This window comes from Siphateles boraxobius, unplaced genomic scaffold (genome assembly GCF_051911475.1).
Source record: "Siphateles boraxobius isolate OS27281-9 unplaced genomic scaffold, OSU_SipBor_1 20, whole genome shotgun sequence".
Taxonomy (NCBI): Eukaryota; Metazoa; Chordata; class Actinopteri; order Cypriniformes; family Leuciscidae; genus Siphateles; species Siphateles boraxobius.
In genome coordinates, this window is record NW_027508811.1 from 2,069,202 (window position 1) to 2,092,906 (window position 23,705).

Sequence of the window (23,705 nt, forward strand, 5' to 3'; positions counted from 1 at the left end):
ATTACTGTATATACACTACAGTTGTAGACACTAATGTCAAAAAATGTGTCTTGCGCACCAAATAAAAATAAAACAGAATGATTTTTGAAGGATTATGTGACCCTGAAGACTGCAGTAGAGGCACCGATATACTTCAAGTGAAATCAAAGACCGAACTGGGGTGCCATTTCATACAAAATCAAGCCAAATCAAAGTTTGTTAGGGGAGTTCGAAACAGCTTGCCAAAGCAAACTTTCTGGAAAAGTTTGCTCCAGCTGGTAAATGCTTTCATACTACCTTTGGCCCTTGGTGATTATCTAATAGGTAGGTGTAACTCTAAGGCCTTTGATGTGGAAATCTTCTCCGGTTCATTTCATCTGATCTGTCAAGGTCAGACATCCACGAGTGAAAACTAAAGAGAAACACGAGAGAAATTAAATTGTAATTCTAAATAAAAGCAACACTGACACTGTTTTTTTCATGTTTAATACTGTAAAGCTGTTTGGTTTACTTGACAGGAGTGCCGAGCAGGTGCAAATATTCACATCGCTATGATCAGATGCTTTCTAAACTGCTGTTTTCTCACTGATGTCATTTTTAGTTGTGTTTATTTTGTTATTTAGAGGAAAGCGCACAGCACAGATTTACATATTCATCTAAACGCTGCTCTCAGCAGCGTTGCCGGCGTTGGGATGTTCGGTATCAGTAAACTGCTGCAAAGGTATTTCCAACTTCTTTTTACCCCTAAACGAAGAACAAAAAAGAACTTAGCTGTGAGTGTATCGGGGCCTTAACGATGCTCAAAATTAAGCTTTGCCATCACAGGAATAAATTACACTTAAAATACATTAAACTATATGGGGCGGTTTCCCGGACAGAGATTAAACCTAGTCCTAGACTTAAATGGCCCTTTAAACCAGATGAACAGAAATCCGCTTTCTCTGTCATGGCTTTAAATAGTCCTAGATTTAGTTTAGTCCAGAGTTTAATAAACTGATTTGCTGGAGGAAGATTGGAGTTACCCCAGGACTAAATTGAGGCTTAAATTAAACCTACCAGGAGGCAGGTTTAACTTCAGATTAACAGTGTGTTTCAAAGAAGACACATATATTACTAGTATATATATATATATATATATATATATATATATATTAATGGCACCCCTGGTAAATATGATCAAAAATGCTTGTAAAAAATGTATTTACATTTCTTTTCTTTTATTCCATAGCTGATGTGTGCAGTTTATGTAGCTTGCTTGAAAATAATTTTCTCTTGTTTAGTAAAGTTTTTTTGATTGCAGTATTTTTCTGATGCCATTTTTTTCCTTGTATTTGCTTCTCTCAGTTCCATGCAATTTTTAGCTTTTCTTGGTTCATTCCATGTTTTATAGGCAACCTCTGTCATGCTAATTCAGATTAGTACAGTTGGTTTTAAATTAATCTGGTTTATTTTAGTTCAGGACTCCATAGTCCAGGTGTGACTAATCTGTACTTAATCTGTGCTACAGAAAGACATTTTTTAAGTCACGGTTAACTATTCTAGATTAAGGCCTACTCCTGTCTTAATTTAAACCCTGTCCGGGAAACCGCCCCATATATGTATAGTTTAATATATAAATATTACCTCACATTGAAAGTCCAGTGATGACAGTTTCATCTGATGGCAAGCAGCCTGTTAAATTTCTCTCATTTGAAAGCAGTCAGTTGCAAGACAGCTTTCTTTAGATCAGATCAGTTTTGGCTCTCTTTAGTTTAATTCGTTGTTGAGCTTTAAGGTTTGACTATTTACAGTGGCCAGTTATTAAATACTATAATATTAAGTGTTGCTGTGGTCATAATCTCTGTGATTTGTTGTGTGTTTGCATTTGTTTGGTTACAGGGTGTCTTAATGAAGGTATGTTTACTGTTCTCGGTATTTTGCCAGTTTAAATCCCTTCACAATGCTTTCCGTTCCCTCACAAATGCCAGGATTATCAAATAGACCACAAACATGTACATTACAGCTGCTTTTATCTGTCCTTGGCATTACAGTTGCTTTTCATTGAGGATCTAGCCTTCAATTGCACACTGCCATGTGTTGTTTGTGTGTGGCCATATTCATATATTCATGAGCAGATCCAATTTCAGTGTAAATCAGAAGTAAAACATTTTACATTTAGTGATTTAAATTCAAATAGATGTACACTACTCTTCTAAAGCTTGGAGTCGGTAAGATTTTTTCAATGCTTTCTTATTCTCACTAAGGCTGCATTTATTTGAATGAAATAGAGTACAAAAAAAAAAGTATTGTAAAATATTATTACAATTTAACATAAATATTAATTTGTTTTCTGTTGTAATATAATGTAATTTATTTCTGTGATGGCGAAGCTGAATTTTCAGCAGCATTACTCCAGTCTTCAGTGTCACGTGATCCTTCAGAAATCATTCTAATATGCTGATTTGCTGCTCAAGAAACATTTATTATTATTATCAATGTTGAAAACTGCTGAAAGGGATCATTGGATGCAAAATTCACTTTTATGTGGTGTTTGCAACCATGAAAAAACAAATCCATTCACTCCTTAAAGTCTAAACACTCTCAATAATCAATCCATTTGGATTTTCTGAGCAGTATGATGTCATAATTATCATGCTCCGCCCACGACCACTGACTGACTGTCCTGTATTAGGATATTTCTGCCCTCAGCCATTCCACACCCCCTGTGGAAGAGAGGGGTGGGGTGAGCAGTTGCTCATTATCATTTAAAGAGACATGCTCCGAAACGGGTTGTTGTGAGCTTTTTTTGAGGAGGTAAAAACGGTGTTGTTTTACACAACCATTGAGGAATTTTAAACAAAGTATATTACAAACTTTACATGAACGCCCTAAAGAATCATACTAACTTGTGGAAAATGGGCGTCCGATGACCCCTTTAATATTCTTGTTGAAATCGTGATACTTGATTTTTCAGTATTCTTTGATGAATAGAAAGTTTATTATAAATGTCTTTACTGTAATTTTTTGACAAAGTTTCTGTATTCTTGCTGAATAAAGCCTTACTGAGCCTTGGACAGTAGAATGATTTACACAGGTAATCAATTGTATATTAGACAATTTGAACAAACAACTAACCAAGTATTAAAGGGGAACCTGGCAACTCTAGCTATTTCTTTGCTGATTTTCACTTTTTTTGTCGCATATTGTCTCAACGAGCTTCTCCTACAGCTGTGGGATGTATATTTCACAACACTGTCATAAAAAAAAACCACTTGCGGCACCTTCCCCCCTTTCTACCGCTGCTCATGTACATTTGTTATTATGGGAGCCGGCCAACTTTATCATGTGTAGCTATGTCTACCGAGGTGGATAATACATCATAGACAGTATCATATGGCGTGTGTCGAATTGTCGAATTGCCGTAAAGCAGTTTGTGTTTCTCGCTCGTTCTCGCTTCTCATGAGACTTCCTTTTTCCAACTTACCGGGACGTTAGTCCCCATGTTGCAAGGTTAGTTTTCCGCCTGGGAAAGCTGGGGGGAGCAGGAAAGTCACCATTCTCACCAGTACAGGTTATTTAACCATCCAAATGATTCTAAACGGTTTTAATAAGTTGAAATAGTTGCCAAGTTCCCCTTTAAATGTTCATACATTATCCAGCCAAAATAAATCATTCCTTAAAAGGTAAAACTTTTTTCTCATTTTTCTATTTTACAAATTTACTTATTTTGATTTATGTATGATAAAAAGGGGGAACATTTTAAATTGATAGTGGCTAGATATAGCTTAAGTCCCTTTTTCATAGTTTTTATTAAGTACTAGTCAAAAATCATAAATATGATTCCTTAGAAAAGTAATACAGTAGCACACATGGCTTCATAGAGACTTAGCAACCGCATAGCAACACCTTGGCAACCACACACAACTTTCTAGCATAATGTTGGGGCACTAGCCAGAAACTGTAAAGCTGTATCTTATGCAGTTGTATTTTTTTAACCTCTATCCAAAAGTCCTGATGCAATACAGAGTTTGTGTCCGTCTAGCTCTTCTTTTTATGTGTAATTAGTTCAGTTTATGGAGTTTGACATTTGTTTGGTCAGATTCTATATGGTCAGATACGTGTCATACTCAGGTTCTAGTCAGACTGTGAGTCTGATACTGCTCCATTGGGCTGTGATTATGGGGCGTGTGTCAACCGAACCAGGAAATAAAAGGCCTGTGCACTCAATTGGATAGACCTAGAACCAATCAGAGCAACGGAGTAAGTGACGTATGTTGAGAGCTAGATTCAAGTTGATAGATTAAACTTTTTCCGAATCCCGTAGGAAGGACGGTAAAAACATCTTTCCCATCGACAAATGCCTTGATCGCGGTTCTCTGTTCCTCTTCTATAATTAATGTGCTGTCTATATCTTCAATAACACACGCGATAGCGGAATATACACAACTCAATTCCCCAGCGGCAGCCATGAATTCAACCCAAGCGCTCTGATGACGTGGATGGTGGTACGAACAAATTTCTGTTCAGGCATAATAGAGTGCCGAAGTTATGACGTCACTTTGTAGGCCAAAACGCGGAAGTGAGTTAGCATTTTAGCACTTCCAGTTCCCTCGCCCTAAAGTCAATGGGTTTTTGCTAAATCGCCTGAAATAAGGTCTGTGGTTAACAAAGCCTCTAAATATTTTCACGTTTTGATCTATGACATAAAACACCAGTTATAACCTGCTTGTGGTTTTTTAAACTTTATTGTGTCTGCTTGTGTTTTTTTAAACTTTATATAGGCTTCAAAATGTATGCATTTTGGATTAACTTGCAAAGATTATCTTGGTAGACAAAACGTGTAAGGGTCACAACTCTTTGTTGAACACAGATCTTATTTTTTGCGATTTTCCAAAAGTCTATTGGGAAAATGCATAGCTTTTCGATCGAGGGAACCCATGCGCCGGTAACTTCCGAGTTGTCCTACAAAGTGACGTCATAACTTCGGCACTCTATAGCTCCTCAACGGATCGAGTCCAGACCGAACTTCCCGACCTACAAATTTTGTGGGCGGGTTTCGGGCTGGCATCCAGGCTAGTCAGATTCCCTTAGCTGATGGTTTCTGACAGTATCTCATGGTTTAAGAGCGACATTTATCCTTCAATTTCACGTCATAGCTGGTTTTCCTCGCACACAGAGTGGCAGTTTGACCTTGAATGGCAATGGCAGCTCTTGTCATTGAGACTTTACTGAATGCTCTGCCCAAGGTGACGAGAGAGAACTTTCTGTTCTGAGCCAAGAGGTGACGAATCACTTTAACTCTTAAACCTCTTTGTTTGTGGCCAGTTACTCAGGGGATTTCTCTGCCCATGAGGAAAATGCTGGTTAAACTTACATAAGCTTCTGACAGACACAAGTCTTACTGTTCTGCTGATTTTTTTTTCTTTTCTTTCTGTGTGGTGCATTTTTGTGTATGCTTGAGTGTGTATCAGTCTATATAATATTTCAACTCAACCGAAAGTACTCCAAGCAATTGTCAGAAACAACCTATGGCCAAACCACACATGTATTTGTACAAATATTTTTTTCTCCCTCTTCTATTGTCATTTTTGTTTTGATTTGTTTTTTTCTCTTCGATTTTTGTTTCTGTATTATATACGATAACAATATCGTATTATTGCTGTTAAAATAACTGTTGCAAATAAATATTTTTTAAATATGCATTATATATCTGTGTGTGTGTCTCAACTTTAAAACTTGCCGTCTCATATTTGGACCCTGCATTACCTGACATTTCTTATGAATCTTATTTAAACATAACATGACAAAATTAGTACAATGTAACTAATGTATAGATTAATATCTTTCCCTCATGTTATTTTTCTCTTTTTTATATATTTATTTTAGTTTTCAGCTCATTGTTCTTTTCTCATTAGTATTCTGATGACATTGAACATATTGTTAATACATTTTGTATATTGTTTACAAAGTTGTATGTCATCTCTGTATGTTTTGCAAAAAATAAAAATAATAAAATAAAGTAGGCTAGACTTTGAGCAATAAGCACGTCCCAGCCGGGTTCATCACTTATTGGGGTCCCCTGGAAACATTTCCGTTGTGGTCTGTGCTATCTGCAGCACGATTCTGTATTTGATTGTGTTGTGAACTTTTGCAGCGTGTTTCTGTATTGGGTTGTGTTGTGAGTATTTGGAGCACACATGTGTTGGGAAATTGATGAAGATGTTTTCTAAATTTGCAGGTGTTTTTTTCAATTTGCATGCGTTTTCTTCAGTTGCAGCTCTCTCGGCCACCGTACACATTTCAAGATAGAATAAACTTTACAGAAGTTTCACTAGAACACTGGAAACTGCCTGAAGCTCACAAAACCTCCCCGACCTGTTCTAAGCATGAAGAACTACATTAATAAAGTAAAAAACATCTGCTTGCTTTCTTTAACACTTTTTATGGATTGTATGGACGCATTCCGTCCTTCAATGAACTCGAACTCATCTGCGAACTCAGTTGTCTTTTTAAGAATGAAACTAGATTTGCACTTCCTGAAGGAAATATCAGTGCTTGCGATACAGCATAATAATACAGTTGTATGTACCGGGATTTAGACTTTGGTTCACAGTGACACCATCTTTGAACTTTAAAGGAAGTCATCAAAGGTTTAATAGATGCATGAATGCACCACTCACATGTAAGTATGCAAATAAATGCTACAAAGAATGCGTTCGAAAATGCCTAGGGGTGTGACAAGATCTTGCAATATTAAAATGTGACAATATTTCTCTTCAAGGTCAAAAACTGACTCGCGATATCAGCATGACAAAGTCTTTTAATGCACATGATCATTCCTTCTCATAAAGTAAAACTTAAGTGGCATTCATTACAAGATAATTATTGGTTAAAAAATTTTAAAATGCTGCATTGTTTTGCATTTTGTGACTTTCACTCGAATAAAATAAAAATGTTCTGGTCATATATTTCGTAAATGAAGATTTCTTAAAAATAATGTAAAAATATTTCCTCGTTCTCGTGACCCCACTATCGTGTATCGTATTGTCTCGTGAACTAAGTGTATTGTCGCACCCCAAGAATATGCATATCCAAAGCGACTTACAAATGAGGAACATCACGAGCAATTTATGATGCATAATTCAATATACACTGCCATTCAAAAGTTTGAGGGTGGTAAGATTTTTTTTAATGTCTCTTATGCTCACCAAGGCTCCATTTATTAACTGTGTTTGTAAAAAAGCTGTGTACAATAATAAATAAAGTAACCTTGTAAAATAACATTAGAAGGATTCTTTAATGGATGAGAATTTGAAAAATAAACATATATTTGAAAATAGAGATTTTTTTGTGACTTTATAAATGTATACTGTCAAATTATCAATTTATTGCATCCTTGCTGAATAGAAGTAGTGATTTCTTTAAAAAATAAAAAATGTTACTGACCTTAAACCTTTAAACAGTATTATATATTACATATTGCAATGACTGCATTTAAAAATATAATGATAGAATCAAAATGTGGTCATATATGTGTCTGTACCCAGCGGCATTCTGAGTATTATTAGATGCCGTGTAAACTGCTGTGAAAATTAATGTGAATTCATAAGTTGATTTAATATACCAATAGCTGTAGAGCATGTAATTTATTTTATATAGAGATTCCATTTATTAAAAAAGTATAAAGTTTATAAAAAAAAAAAAAAAATTTAACTGAATTTGTTGCAGGACCAATCTGGAGAAGAATAAATAATAGGAACTTCAATACATCGCTGCCTTGCATGCACATCTGTTGCTGGTTTATTTCTACGGGTATTCATTTCATACAGTATTTTTTTTTTTAGTTGATACTTTCTTGTTCACAAAGTATTATGGTAAACACTTTTTTTTTTATTAGGGATGTTTATTCATAATGCCTCTGTGGAGGGAAACCCCAGATTCCTAGATTGGGAAAATGTGTCAGGTGTGTGACAGCAGACATTCTGCCACCGGCTTCTATTGCTTAGCTGTGGTTAAATGTTCAGGCCTCTAGAGATTGCCAGAACATGACAGCAATTAATATAAACACTTCACAAACCAATCTGTGAAAGGAGGGGGAAGGAATTAGCCCCGGGAACATTGAGCAATCTTCTCCCCACCTGTACTCTCTCTGCCAGCAGTTGTTATTAGTAATCACTTCTGGTATGTCTTTATGTTGCTTCAGTTCATATTTATTTGGAATTCATCATGCTTGAGAAACATTAAAAGTTATTTTTGGTGATCTTTAACTTCATGTCCATGCAGTGACATTTTTAAAATAAGTAATCATGATTGTATTATTAGTTTTGGCTGTTTTCACTTTGTTAGCTCTGTTCCAAAACTTTTGTCTGTCTAACTTAACTACAACAAGTTCAATTTGGCATGTTGTTATGCAAATAGGGGCTTTAAAAGGGTACTTTTACATGACAACGATGCACCAAAAATGAATTTCTTTTCTTTGTGTTTTCCACGCACAGACGACAACATTGTCAAACATTGTCTGTGAAAACAACTAAAAAAGGTCGTATTATGCATTCCAGGCCAGTAGTTGGTGATGTCACTTTGTAAATTCACATTTTTGTAGTTTACACGGAAACGGTAACGTACAATTTGAATCCCGTTTTCAAAAGTTTGCGTTTTCAGGTCCCCAAAACACTGTTGTTGTGTTAATGAATAGTCAAAATATTTTTTTTTTTTTCATTTTTAGTTGAAAACGATATTGTGTAAATGGGTCCAAAGTGTAAGATCACTTTACAATAGGGTTTATTTTTTTAACATTAGTTAACATGGACTAAGAATGCACAATACTTCTACAGCATTTATTAATCTTAGTTAATGATAATCTCAAAATGTACTATATTTTTTAAGATACAAAGTTGTATCTGTTATAACATTAGTAAATGCACTGAGAACTATAACATTTTTATTAACTAACATTACCAAAGGTTAATAAATGCTTTAAAAAGTGTGTTATTTAATGCATTAACTAATGCTAACAAATGAAACCTGTAAAGTGTTATGAATGTATCTTTATAAACCCCTTTCATCTTGGGTAGCTTATTTCACTTAGCTTGTTGCAATGCATTTTGGGATTACATTATTCGTGAAGGATATATTTAATGCTGTCTTAGAATTTGGCCAAAGCAGCATAATATTAGAAATATGATTACTTTAAAATGCTGTCTATGTAGGCAGCAGACTTGGTTTTGTAACAGATCTGTTGATTTTAAGGTATTCACCCCCAGACCCCATTCACCCCCTTTTTGATGTTCTTTTGCATTTGGCCATCCTAGTTTTGGTGTAGAGAGTTTACTTTAACAGTCCTTCTTTGCACCATTGTGTCACAGTAGCCAATAGCCAGACAGAGAAATTGCTTAACCTTGAAGTTTTTGTTTGCTTTTGGAGGAAGTTTGTGAAATATGTTCTTAAACTGTCTGGCCTGCAGCGAAGTTCAGAGAAGTTCAGAGAACTAGCTCATCAACAAGGTGATGCAATATTCATTCTCAGTCATCCTCTTTTCTAAACAGATAAACTGATGGCACATAGTCAGAATGTGAAAGATTTAACCAAACCATTTCAGCTTTTTAAGTCCAAGAACTGCCCACTTTGACTGTTTGAGCAACGCAGTGTGATTTATTTTTATTTTTATTTTTTTTAAATTTTTACACATGCTGTTTAGCAGAAACTAAACTAACTTTCTATGATAATGTAAAGTTCTTTCATTTGGATGACATCGTTTCTGATCAAACAGACATAACTTGGAGAACAAAGCAGAATTTGCCATTTTGTTTGTGCATATCAAGTTTAATTGCTGTTAAGTGCACAAATAGCCTGCAAACTTTAAATTTCTCTTCTCATTGATTCAGCCTTAGCAAATCTGATTTGGTTTCTAGTTATATAAAAAATAAACTGTATGGCCTTACTCTTGAAAGTCATTCAACCATTCAGATGAAATCTTGCTAGATTGAGATGTTTAGATGGTCAGTGAACAGACTGTGTGTGGTCCATGGCCTGTGGCCGAGGCTATTCAGTACGGTACAATCTTGAATTCATCAATGATTTAAAATGCTTGAAAGGGAATTTATATTGAAATAAATGCTCTTGCAGTCTTTTTGTTACTTGGATCCCTTCCTGCATGCATTTTAATTTTCCTTTATTTTGTCATGGAATTGCAGTCTAAACAGCCAGTAAAACAGCTTGGTTCACACACACACACACACACACACACACACACACACACACACACACACACACACACACCAGTGTAACTGAGTACATTAAGTCTACCCATGTTACATCTGTTCTAGTATTGGGTTTCTCTCTGGTGAGCTCAAGGTCAAAGCCTTTTGGATACAGGCTCTGTCCCCCACTCAAACTTAGACAAACGGAGCCCCTCTCACCTTCTGTGACAGTGATTCGACCTCTTCACCCTTGATCGAGCACATAAAAGGTGTTTGCGCCTGTCTCAATTGTCTGACTGTGAGTACCAGCAGGATTTACATTGCTATGGTGGAAAAGCTTTGATCATCTCTCAACCGGCCCCTCAAAACACTTTGACTACACAGCACACGTACACAAGCACGTCAGCCCTTTCAACTACTTTCTTTCTTTCTTTCATTCTTTCTTTTTCTTTCTACATGATAAAAGACACCAATCTTTATCAAATATTCTTGTTAAATATATTCATATTAATCAGAATAATTATTCTGCAGTTTATTACATTAGTGTAACTGCATGTGGTTTACCTAGAAACTTGGCATGGGTGTACAATTTGCATTTTATATTGGCTTTTAATGTAGTTCATTGGATGTCTTTGACCATTTTGTTTAAACCATTTCCAGGTTTAAAAACATAATATTGTTGTCTCTTTATCTCTCCCCAGAATTAAATGCTACTGTAAAGCGTAGTCAGCGTCGTAATCAATGTACATTATGCGTTAATATTTTCCAGAAATTGGTGCATATATACATAAACTTTCTATCCTGGCTCTGATTCAGTTAATCATTATGCTGTTAACCATTATCCTATATGCCCTCAGTTTGTTCTGCTCTGTCTTCGGTTTTGTCTTTACGTTCTTGTAAAGTTGTTGCGTTGTTTAATCTGTATTTTTGATTTTTGATCATACTTTCTTGCGATTAACTTAAGACACAGGTGCTCAAATCAATTGCTAACCATAGAAACAAACAAGAGAGTAATGAGTAACCAAGGCAACTAATCAGAGCGGGAAAACAGGATATAATACTATCCTATTATATATATAATATCCTATCCTATTCATGTATTAGTAATTGTTCTCTTTTCTTTCTGGTTTTGTATGCTGTGTATCTGTGTAGGTATGCTATTCTTTGTGGACTCCTGACTGAATATGAATCTATTCAGAATAAAATTAAAAATGGCTACCTTTTTAAGGTGAGTGTAAGAGTTTGTTGTTTGTGAATGTGTTTTTAGGCAGTGTTCTAGATGTTCTTATGTTTTAATTGGATTGCAAATATGTAGACAGGTAGAGAAGCAGTGAATGAAACCGTGATCTCAGCACAAGGTAATTTCAGTTGATTTCAATGGTTGTATGTGTTGATAGGAGCAGAACATCAGCTTCTGTGAGAGTTAGTGTTCCTAATCTTATCTGAGACAAGAGGAAATGGAATGAGGGTACCACACACACACACATTTCATAAGAGCAGATCAGTCTCTGATACACGTAGCATTTTATCTTAGCTGTCAGCTAGATTTCCAAACACCACACACCTGCAGAGCACTGGCAGGTGAGCTAGGCAGTGTGAGAGAGAGAGAGAGAGAGAGAGAGAGAGAGAGAGAGAGAGAGAGAGAGAGAGAGAGAGAGACCATAGAAGAGAGAGAGAGAGAGAGAGAGAGAGAGAGAGAGAGAGAGAGAGAGAGAGAGAGATGTGTGTGGTGGGTTTTTCTATGTTCGTGCAAGACAGTTCAGCAGAAATATTTGTGGTATCTCAGCTGTAGAGATGAGCAAAAAAGACAAGTCATGTCACAATGAAGAAATCTCTCTCTCTCTCTCTCTCTTTCTCCCTCCCCCTCTCCCTCTCTCCCTCCCTCTCTCACTCTCCCTCCCTCCCTCTCTGGCTCAAGGATCATCTGCATAAAGCGATTGAGTTGAAACCTGAAGATCCTCTGTCATATTACCTGCTGGGCCGCTGGTGTTATGCTGTGAGTGACAGAACATTTGGCATATTTGTGATATTGTCATAGTTACAGTATACAGTCTATATCAGGGTTCCTATAGTCATAAAAATCCTGAAACATACATAACATAATTTTCCTTTCATTTATATATTAATATTTCATAATATTACTATTGAATTAAGGAACATTTCTGTAGTGAATAAACACTACCATTCAAAAGTTTGGGATTGGTAAGACATTTGTTTAAATGTTGTTAAGAGTTCTATTTTGCTCACCAAGCCAGTAATATTGTGAAATAGTATTACAATTTAAAATGTAACTTTAAATTTTGTTAACTTTTTTTTATATATTTGAATATATTTAAAAATGTCATTTTCAGCATCATTACTCCAGTCTTCAGTGTCACATGATCCTTCAGAAATCATTCTAATATGATGATTTGGTGCTCAAGAAACATATCTTATTATCATCAATGTTGAAAACAGTTGTGCTGCTTTGCATTTTTGTTGAAATCAAGTTTCATTTGGTCAGGATTCTTGGATGAATTGAAAGTTCAAAAGAACAGCCTTTATTTGAAAAAAGAAATCTTTTGTTAAATTATAAATGTCTTTGCTAATTTTTGATAAATTCTTGCTGAATAAAAGTGTCATGCTGACCTCAAACTTTTGAGCGATAGTGTGCAGTTTTGTAGTGATTGTAACCTGTAAAAAAATGTTGTATGTAGAGAAAAATGTCTTGGAAGTTGATGATCAAAAATGTGTGAACCCTGCTGTATTCTGACTAAATGAGTGCTACAAAAATTAGTTTTAATTCAGTATATATATATATTTTGTGAAGCATCCTTAAAATAAGACAATTGATTGCCTATTAGCTTTTAATAGAAGTAATTAGCTTTTCAAATAAATCAAATTTCTTAAATTAGATGTATCTTAATATATCTATTTGTTGTTGTTGTTGTTGTTGTTGGTGATTCAGTGAATAGGCCTTATTTTCCATCTGCACATTGATAAGCTGAGTTCTTATTTATGACTCTTTTATTAAAATATTGGGTGTGCAGGTGTCCCAGTGTACGTGGATTGAGAGGAAAATTGCTGCTACTCTTTTTGGAGAGCCACCCAGTGCCACCGTCCAGGACGCCATGCAGAACTTCCTCAAGGTAAGACGTGCCTCTGATCACCTGCCCACATTGGTGATTGACTGTGTAACAAGCCTCTCTATTCAACAGCCAAACATTCCATTAAATGTATGAAGTGTATGTCATTAATATTTAGATGGCTGTGGAGAACCGTGCCTCCCATCCCGGGCCTGTAAGTACTTGTCGGACTTAACCGGCAAGGCTTACAAGGCCTGTGGAGAAGCCGCCTCTGCCATACACGCCATGTATAGCAGATGTTAGCCGCCTCCCAGAGAGAGACTCCCAAGCCGCGTCCCTGCGTTCCACTTCGCTGCCCCACTGCGGGTATGCCTACAGTCCCTTTGGTCCCGCTTGTACGGTCTCGGCGAGACTGGTTAGCACTCCCCAGTCCATCTCGCTGGCTCATTCTGACCATCAGGCTCGTCTATGCGATTCAGCTTGCCCGGCGTCCCCCCAAGTTTCTGGCCATCCATTCCAGTACAGTGAGAGCAGCCGATGCCCATGCCTTGCAGGCAGAGATCGCAGTCCTACTGGCGAAGGACGCGATGGAGCCGGTCCATCCAGACGATATGAGGTCAGGGTACTACAGTCCCTACTTCATTGTACCCAAGAAAGGCAGTGGATTACGACCTTACTGCGAGTTTTGAATCGGAATCTCCACAAGCTACCATTCAAAAATGCTCACGGAGAAACGCATTTTCGAATGCATCCGTCCCTGAGATTGGTTTGCAGCGATCGACCTGAAGGACGCATACTTTCATGTCTCGATTCTTCCTCGACATAGGCCATTTCTTTGCTTTGCGTTCAAGGGTCAAGCATATCAGTACAACATCCTGCTCTTCGGGCTGCCCCTGTCTCCTCGTGTCTTCTTGAAAGTCATGGAGGGGGCCCTTGTTCCCATGTTCCCTTGTTCTCATACTAGCACACTCTCGAGATCATGTGAACACAGGGACCTCGGGCTCAGGCACCTCAGCCAATTGGGTCTTCAGGTCAACCGGAAAAAGTGCAAACTCTTCCCCGTGCAGAGGATCACTTTTATCAGTTAGGAGTTGGATTCGGTCGCACAGACAGCGTGCCTCACAGAGGAGCGTGCTTGGTCGGTGCTGACCTGCCTGAACACGTTCATAGGCAATACAGCGGTCCCACTGAAATTCTTTCAGAGGCTCCTGAAGGATATGGCAGTGGTAACACCGCTCGAGCTTCTCCATGTGAGACCGCTTTAGCACTGTCTTCACGGCCGAGTCCCGAGATGGCATTACGGCACTCACCGAGTGACAATCACATGGCGTGCCGCCAGACCTTCTGCCCGTGGTCAGACCCCTCATTCCTAAGGGCAGGAGTGCCCTTGGAACAGGTGTCCAGGCATGCTGTGGTATTCACAGATGCCTCTGCCACCGGCTGGGGTGCCACGTACAACGGGCATGCAGTGTCAGGGGTGTGGACGGGCCCCCAACTGCATTGGCACATCAACTGCCTCGAGTTGCTTTCAGGGTTAAATTAAAGGGACGTGCAGGTCCGTATGTGGTCGGTCTGGCTATGTGCCCAAGGTTCCTACCACTCCCTTCAGGGACCAGGTGGTGAACCTAAAAAAGCGCTGCCTCTGGAGGAGGCAGACCCAACCCTGGCTTTGCTCTGTACAGAACTCAAAGTCTCAGGACCTCAGACCAGCTCCTTGTCTATTACGGAGGCCAGCAGAAGGGAAAGGCTGTCTCCAAGCAGAGGATGGCCCACTGGATAGTGGATGCCATCGCCTTGGCTTACCAAGCACAAGGCATGCCCTGCTCACGAGAGGCGTTGCATCCTCCTGGGTGCTGGCACATGGCTCCTCGTTAACAGATATCTGTAGAGATGCGGGCTGGGCGACACCTAACAAGTTCACTAGATATTATGGCCTATGTGTAGAACCGGTCTCCTCCTGTGTTCTCAACCCTAAACCGGTAGAAGCACTGAGAGGCCCTACTGTGCACCCCTATTGCTCCAGAGTGAAAAGCCTGTTGAGTCCTCCAACACCCTCGGCCTGGACACGGCGGATCGTTTGGTGCCAGGCCTTTATCCGTTGAATCCTTGAGAACCGTGTCTAGGCTGGGTCCCATATGTGTGACCCTGCGGGGATCTCCTATGTGTATTTCTTCCACAGCTGCTCCTAAACAGAAGCCTGTGTCTTTCCCTTGGGCTAAGTCACCCAATATTTCATATGCAGTACAACCTTCGGGTTAGTCATATGTATATCGCCACATAACTCCTTCGGGTAAGAATGTGGGTTCTGCAGCATTCTCCTTCTTAACAGAAAGGGCACGCTTTCCCAGTGTTATCCAATAACCTCACTGTACGGGTTATCACAGAACAACAGTGACTGATACACTCTGTGTAAGCCCTCTCCTATCGACCTTCCAGGCAAGAAGGGGCTCGCACAGGGTGCTGGATGGGGTCAGCAGTTGTGGCGCTTTGGTCAAAGACGTACGCCGAGAGTGACCAACTGATAGGGAACGTCTCGGTTACGTATGGCAACCCTTGTTCCTGAAGGAGGGAACGGAGACGTTCGCCCCGTCGCCACATCTGCTGCGACCCGCTGGGGCAGCCAACTCATCGACTCGGCTCATGAGGAAAAAACTGAAGTGCAATCGCACCTTCTGCTCATTATATACCCTCGATGCCTGGCTGAACAGCTGATGCAAATGATTGCACGCCAATGGGCATTGACTCGTTTAGTTTTACTCGAAGTAGATTGGCCTCTCTAAATGAGACGTTCTATGAATATGCAAATTAGCCCTGCCTCCACTCACTTACACCAGCTCAGAGATTCATATGGAAGTAAAATAATGACAAATGTATTTGAAAAAAATTGCACTACTTGAAAAAATATGCATTGCATTAACCCTGCTTGCATTTAAATGCATTGTATTTTTAGGGCTTGCATTTTTATGGGCTGAAATTCAACATGGTTGTATGCCTTTTTTTTATATATATAATATTTATTTACATTTTCAAATTTAACAAACAAACAAACAAACAAACAAACAGGGCTCAGATGCAGCTATTGCCAGCTGTTTACAGTCATATTTATTACGCGGTAGGAGGAAAGGTTGTTAATACAGGAACACAATGTGTTAAGAATGGGTTCCAAGAACGGAAAAATGTGTCCATTTGAATAGTGCGAAGTTTTTCCATTTGTATTATGGATAGCATATCAATGACCCATACCTGAAAGGAAGGAGGAGTGGGAGACTTCCATTCCTTCAATATCAGTCTCTTGGCAACTATCAATCCCAGTTCCAATGGTTTCCGCATTATAGTTGGAATTGTCCTTGTTATTTGTAAGCAGCCAAAAATAGCAAGTCCGGCCTCGGGTTGAAGGGGTCTCTGATATGCTTTGAAGTACCAGTCAAATATTCTAGATCAGAAGTTTGCCAATGAAGAGCAGGCCCAAAAAGCATGGGACAGTGTACCTTCTGACATATTACATCTGTCACACACTGGGGAAACTGATGGATATATTCTATGTAATCTGGCTTTGGAATAATGTAAGCGATGGACAATCTTAAATTGAATTAATTGATGTCTGCTGTTTATAGAGCAGGAATGAATATTAGACAAACAGGTGTTCCACATGGATTCAGATAGTTCAACATGGTTGTATGTTTAAGCTGTGAATATTTAAATTCAAAACATTTCACTCACATTTGAATTATTAAAAATTAAATAATCCTTATTCACCTTTCAGATTTCACTTCCAAAATATTAATTATGTTTAAAAATACAACCTATAATATTTGACAGGTTTACAAATTCACTTCCACAAATTCAGTGGTTCAAATTCGACAGAAAATCCAACATTTGACATCCGAGAATGGCAGGAATATCAGTAGATTGCCGATTGATTATCTCCATAGCTGTTAGTCAACCTTACCAGAAGGGGGTGCAAGCAGCTGTTGACCAAGAAAACTATAGAGCAGCCGGTGATAGAGTCATTCATTCATAAAAATGGATTTACAGAAATGTATATATATATATATATATATATGGAAAAGCTGATAAAGACACAAAAGCTGTGTTTACATTTAAGTCAAAGTAAGTCAGTGAACGAGATTATAATATTATTCGCCGATGCTGATGTACAGATAAAATGTTAAACCTGAGGTAGTAGACATATGTTTCTCTCGGTTGTGTCGTTTTCTTAACTTTATTTTGCGGCACTGTGATGCAGAACTGGGGATTCCCCCAATACACATCATTCTACAGATTTTTTTTTTTAATCAGTATTGGGTCACTTTTGCCTGCAGTCTGAACGTAGTACCACAAAGGGGTCACATTTTAAGTAACAACCATGTTAATTTATGAAAGAGCATGACCTGTGTTCCTACATTCACTCTTTTTACATAATATACGTTGCTCTCTCCTCTGATGTTTTCCTGTCCTTTGTATCTCACCCACCACTTCTTATGTAAGGGGTCTGTGCTTAGGCTTGTTGCACCCTGTTAAGACAACACAACATTCTGGAGAGTTATATAACAGCATGAGAAATATATCGTTCTTCATCATTAATCATTAATAATCCAATAATTATTGAGGAAAAAAATGGAGCAGCAGTGTATGTCCAAATAACATGATATCTCTTTATCCACACACTGAATGATCTATCAGAATACAGCATTACATGCTAAATGGCCAAAGTATGTGGAAATCCCCCGTTACAGCTACACCTAATACTAGTGTAGAGTGTGCATACAATCAAGCATCGATACAGCCGTGCATCTCCTTAGACAAATATATTTAGTTGAAATTAAGATAGCTGGTAATGCATGATAATTCACAAAGCAAGTTTCATACAGAAATATCTTCTAGAGGAAATCCTGAACATTCTATTAGTTCAGCAAGCACATGCAAAAGTTGGGGTCGGTCAGATACTTTTTTTCCTAAATGAAATTTATAGGCCTACATTTGTGCATTAAATTGATCAAAAGTGACAGGAAAGACATTAAATTGTTACAAAAGATTTCTATTTTAAATAAATGCTGTTCTTGTGATCCTTGTACCCCGGAAAATGTATCACAGTTTCCATAAAAATATTTAGCAACTGTTTTCAACATTGATAATAATAATAATAAATGTTTCCTGAGCAGCAAATCAGCTTATTAAAATGATGTTGAAAATTCAGCTTTGCCATCACTGGAATACATTTTATTTTTATTAACAATTATTTTGAATTGTAAAAATATTTCATAATATTACTGTTTTTAACTGCATCTTTGATCAAATAAATGCAGCCTTAGTGGGCTTCCAAGAAACATTTAAAATATCTTATCAACCTCATAATTTTTAACAGTAATTTGAATGAAGTTTGTCTGTCCATGCACTTTTGGCCATGCTGTTTATGCCATGTTTGTGATTTTGAGAAAATGTTTTCAGTCCTAAATGAACCCTAGAAGCAAGGTAAAATATTAGATGTCCATGTTAAAATGGAAGTCTTTTTTGTGTTTGTTTGCAATGGTGGGTTAAAACTAAGGAAAATATGAGAATTTGTATTTTATTTCCAGCACTGGGAATCAGAAATTAATGTTGAAAATGTTGGTCATGTAAATTTCTGTTGTTAAAAGTCATGTAAATTTCTGTAGTTAAAATAGATTTTCTCTATATTTATAAGTAATCATGAGCAACTAAAACGTAATCTAAAATAATGAAAAACTGTTTATCAAAAGGTGTATGAACCCTGGAGTTTACTTTTGTAGAAAACACAAGCTCATATATGTGGCTAGCGCAGTGTTTATATTTTGTGTGATTGTGTAAGTCTCTTAAATGTTGACAGTGTTATGTATTGCTCTGATTATAGAGTGTTGGTTTACAGCCTTCAATTGTAATTGTTTAATATCTCATTTAACTTGCAAAATGTTGGAGAATTCACCCTAGACGTTTGCCTGGCAGCAGTGCAAGCCAACTTTAAAGATATTTAAAGAGGTTTTTCATGATCACATTTAAGTAACTACACCTGAAATGCAAAAAAAAAAAAAAAAATTTTTACATAAACAGCGGGGTTTAGATTTCAGCAGTCTGTAGTCAATAAATAAATTCAGTCTGACTGTGAAGGACAGATTGTGTTTGCTTACTTTGTCCTATGTTTATTTCTACAGGCAGAGGAGATCAGTCCCAAGTACTCGAAATTCAACTATGTGTTTTTAGCCAAGGTAATGACTCTTTTTTTGTTTGAGGTCTTGAATATTTATGATCATATTAAGTTAATGACATTAGGTATTTTGTTGGCTCTGTTCCAAACCTAGTGAGCTGCCTTGCTGTTTAGCACCGACAGTCATGGTCAGAATTAATGGCACACCTGGTAAATATGATCAAAACTGGCTGTAAAAAATAAATCTGCATCGTTTATCCTTTTGATCTTTCATTAAAAAAATTGCCAAAAATCTAACCTTTCATTGAAGTAAAAGAATTGAAAGTGGAGGGGAAATCACATTATGAAATAAATGTTCTTCTCCAAAACACATTGGCCACAATTATTGGAACCATTTTATTAAATACTTTTTGCAATCTCCGTTTTTTAAGATAACAGCTCTGAGTTTTCTCCTATAATGTCTGATGAGTTTGGAGAACACCTGACAGGAGATCAGAGACCATTCCTCCATACAGAATCTCTCCAGATCCTGTAGATTCCCAGATCCCTGTTGGTGCTTCTCCTCTTCAGTTCACTCAGCTCATCAGGTCAGGGAACTGGGACGGTCATTGCAGAAGCTTCATTTTGTGCTCTGTAACACATTTTTGTGTTGATTTTGATATTTGTTTTGTAAGGTTGTCCAGATGGAAGATCCAAACATGGCCCATTATAAGATTTCAAAGAACTGAGTTCCCACTGGACTTCAGCGCGAGACTACAGCTAGCCGTCTAAAACAATATTTAGGTGAATTTAAACAATGGCTAAGTTTTTAAATGCATCTTGTTCACATGTAAGGGCCCTGTTCATGTTGGACAGACATTTTAATTGCATTTTGTGTCAGTTATGAGGCACAAAGACACTCTTTATGTATATGCCCCCATAACTGCCGTTTTAGCTGGGTGGGAGCTCTGGGCATTTGCGGGAACAGCTCCGTGTTGCAAGCACCAATCCGGTTCGGTTTTTTTTTCTATAGACTTACTCACAAAGGTATAACGATCAAGATTAACTTAAAAATTGCCCGGAGTTCTCCTTTAAGAAATATTTGCTAGAACTTTCCGTTTCTAAGCTATTTAATTGATAAATCACAGAACAGAGTTTACAATACATTTCTGCGCTACTGAATGATCAATCTTCACGTGATATGCACGCTACTGTCTGTGCGTAATACAGCAGCAGGTTCGAACGCAATTGACTTACCGGTACAATAAGCTGTGTAATACGCACATTCACCTCCGTGTGAACGGAGATGGTTTTGATAACATTTTCGTCTGTACGTGAAAACCTCAAAGGAAAAATTGTTCAGTTTTTAGAACATCATCGTGTGGCACCATAAGACGAGAACAGACCAAGAACAACTCAAACTGGGGGCTATATATACACAGAGCAACAAAATGATGAACAAGGAACAGGTGGAAAATGTCGATCAATCAATGAGTTGCTATGTCAACAAATGAGAACTTTTTAGAAACCAAGGAAAGAGTTACAAACTAAAAGTCCAGGAAAATGAAAGTGACACAAAACTGAACATTAAAATATCTTACTCCTGCAGAAACTCTTGTCATACAAATATGATGGCCATAAACTTAAAAAGAGGAAGAGAAAGACTGAAATCTCCTGAACTATCTGTAATGGTTAAATTTTAATAGCATTTGTCAAATCCACATTTAAATCTGACTGAAGTGGGATCATAAATTTAGCTTTTTCAGCTTCGGTTACTCTAAAATAGGCATGTTCAGCTAATGTGTGCTAATTACTATTTTTATTTAACTGATTTCAGTTTTTGGTAATGAATGAAGTACAAATAGATTTGCACTACCATTCAAAAGTTTTTAATACTTTTACCCAGCAAGGACTCGTTAAGGGCACATTTGAACTTTCTATTCATAAACGATCACAGTTTCCACAAAATTATTAACTTGCACAACTTTTCAACTGATAATAGTAAAAAAAAAATTCTTAAGCACCAAATCAGCATATTAGAATAATTTTTGAAGGATCATGTGAGACTGAAGACGAGAGTAATGATGAGGAAAATTTACCTTTGCAATCACATGAATACGTAAAAAAAAATAGAAATAGAAAACAGTTATTTAAATGGTTATGATTTTACATTACTGCTGTTTTTACTGTATTTTTGATAAGTGCTGCAATGGTGAGCATAACAGGGTTTTTCGAAAAAATATTTTAAAAATAATACTGACTCCAAACTTTTGAACATTATAGTACATAATTGACATTGCTCCAATATATTCCTCCATCTTAGATGCTTTTTTTTATTTCCTTTTGGAACAGCTTTTACATAGGTAACACACATATGTCGTATAGGTAGCTCACTAGGTTTTTTAACTGAGCCAGTAAAGACTTAAAAGATAATTAAGAACATTGAAATGGTTGACTGTAACTGTGCCTACTGTATATTACTTTTCTCCTGTTAGTGTTACAAAGACTTGGGTCAGAGGAGTCATGCCCGACAGATGTGTGACGCTGCCTTTGCGATGAGCATTGTGACTAAAGAGGTGTTTTTCTTATTCGGATGAATCAGATTTAATAGTTTTGAGTCTCTTGTCATTGTAATTCTATGTCAGTAACTGAATTATTTTTGCACTTTCTTAAAAGGATGTGGAGGCACAGAAGGAATTGGATTCTCTTGTTGCATCACTTTAATATTTCTCCAACAGAAGGGAAAAAAGGCTCTCTGTCTTTGTGTTTCATCTCTTTGGACACGTGATTCATTGTGCATCGATTAAAATGCACAATATACTGTATGTGTTTTACAAGGACAATTTCTTTTAATTTTTTTTTCTTTTTCCCCCCAGGAACATTTTACACATTAACAGTAATGTTGCAATACACAACATGGCTGTCATCTATTGACAACGCCATGACTATCACTGGCTGCCGTTAGAATGAATTTCACATTAATGATATCTTCAAAACCCACAAAATCTTTTAGATTTTGTAAAAAGGATAAATTTTTTTGTGGATTATTTGGGTGAAGAGACACTTGCAGCTTGCAACATATTTTGACCCAAAACCACAGGAAAGATCTGTTTTATTAATAGCATCAATTACTTTTGTTTTAATGTGCCTTTTAGGGGCATGTTTTTGTGTGTACTTTGTAATCAGGATTTGATCCAAAATTATTATTGTACCTACAGATTATTTCATAAAACAGCATGGCTATAAAGTTATATTTGTGGAATCTAGTTTACCTCCTAATAAGTGTCTGAAACAAACCTTTGAATATCTTTTGAAGAACTTTGGCACATTCAATAATTAGTTTGTCCGAAAAGCTGCTGATATAAGACTGTGCATGAAAGCTGAAATTCTGTCCATATATATATTTAGGATTTTTTTTTTTTTTCACAGATACCCAAACAGCTCAATCTGGACTAAATCACTTATCTGAGTTCTCGTTTTGGAATCTGTATTGTTTTGTTTTTCAATATGAATTATAAGCAGATAACTTTGATGACTTGTGTACATTTTAATTCATATAAATTGTTTTGACCAAAGACAACCGCTAAACCTCTACATTTAAGAAATTATGGGGATCATGTAAGTGGAAGATAAGTTTTCCTATTATGTAATTGCTAATATTGTTTTAATGTAATTTTTAGTGTTTATACGATCTAGCATTAAGAATGTAATAATTGTTTGTATGTTTACATGATTGCACTTGCTCTACATTTTAGATTGTTGTTGATCTGTACAGAACATTGATACTGTAACCGTGCATATGAAGATAATCACTGCATTGCTGCTGCTCATTACAATATACAGTAAGGTGAATTCAGACCTTTTCACTGAATTGTGTTGTACGTTGATCATATTTTTTAGTATTTTTTTTATTTTTATGTTTTACTCTGTTATTGGTGTGGCATAATTTACAACTCATTTATATCTTTATTTGGTCATTTCAGCAGCATTAGCGACACCAAACATAATTGCAGTCTACTTGAGCCTAACTTAGAAATTAACCTTAGAAATTAAGATATTTTTATTGTTAACATTAATATTTTGAATCAGTTTTTTTTTTTTTTTTTTTTTTACATTTTCCTTTTCCATTTTAGAATATTTTTTTACATTTTCTTTTTTCCACTTTTTTGAATATTACCTTTCATGCAGTGTGTAATATAGCTGTTTGTGAATGTAAAAAGGTCTGCAAAGTTTTAAAGATCAAAGTGCACAACAAAGTTATTGTCTGAAAGAATTGATTCTGAACTTGCCGAAACGACTCGTCAGCAATTTCAGTCTCACCTCCTGTTACATAAGTATGTAACA

At 36.9% G+C, this 23,705-nt stretch overlaps 1 protein-coding gene across 2 annotated transcripts in view; it reads left to right on the plus strand.

Moving 5' to 3' along the window:
- Nucleotides 1-23,617, plus strand: part of rmdn2 (regulator of microtubule dynamics 2) — a 55,132-nt gene extending 31,515 nt beyond the window's left edge. The window contains exons 7-12 of one of the 2 annotated variants that reach the window (XM_077236370.1): nt 11,310-11,385; nt 12,076-12,153; nt 13,187-13,285; nt 19,390-19,443; nt 21,857-21,937; nt 22,038-23,617. In XM_077236370.1, the coding sequence (XP_077092485.1) occupies nt 11,310-11,385; nt 12,076-12,153; nt 13,187-13,285; nt 19,390-19,443; nt 21,857-21,937; nt 22,038-22,085 (436 nt within the window). In that variant the 3' untranslated portion in view covers nt 22,086-23,617. The remainder of the gene's footprint in view (nt 1-11,309; nt 11,386-12,075; nt 12,154-13,186; nt 13,286-19,389; nt 19,444-21,856; nt 21,938-22,037) is intronic. The other variant, XM_077236369.1, reaches the window with a different exon arrangement.
- The last annotated feature ends 88 nt before the right edge of the window (nt 23,618-23,705 follow it).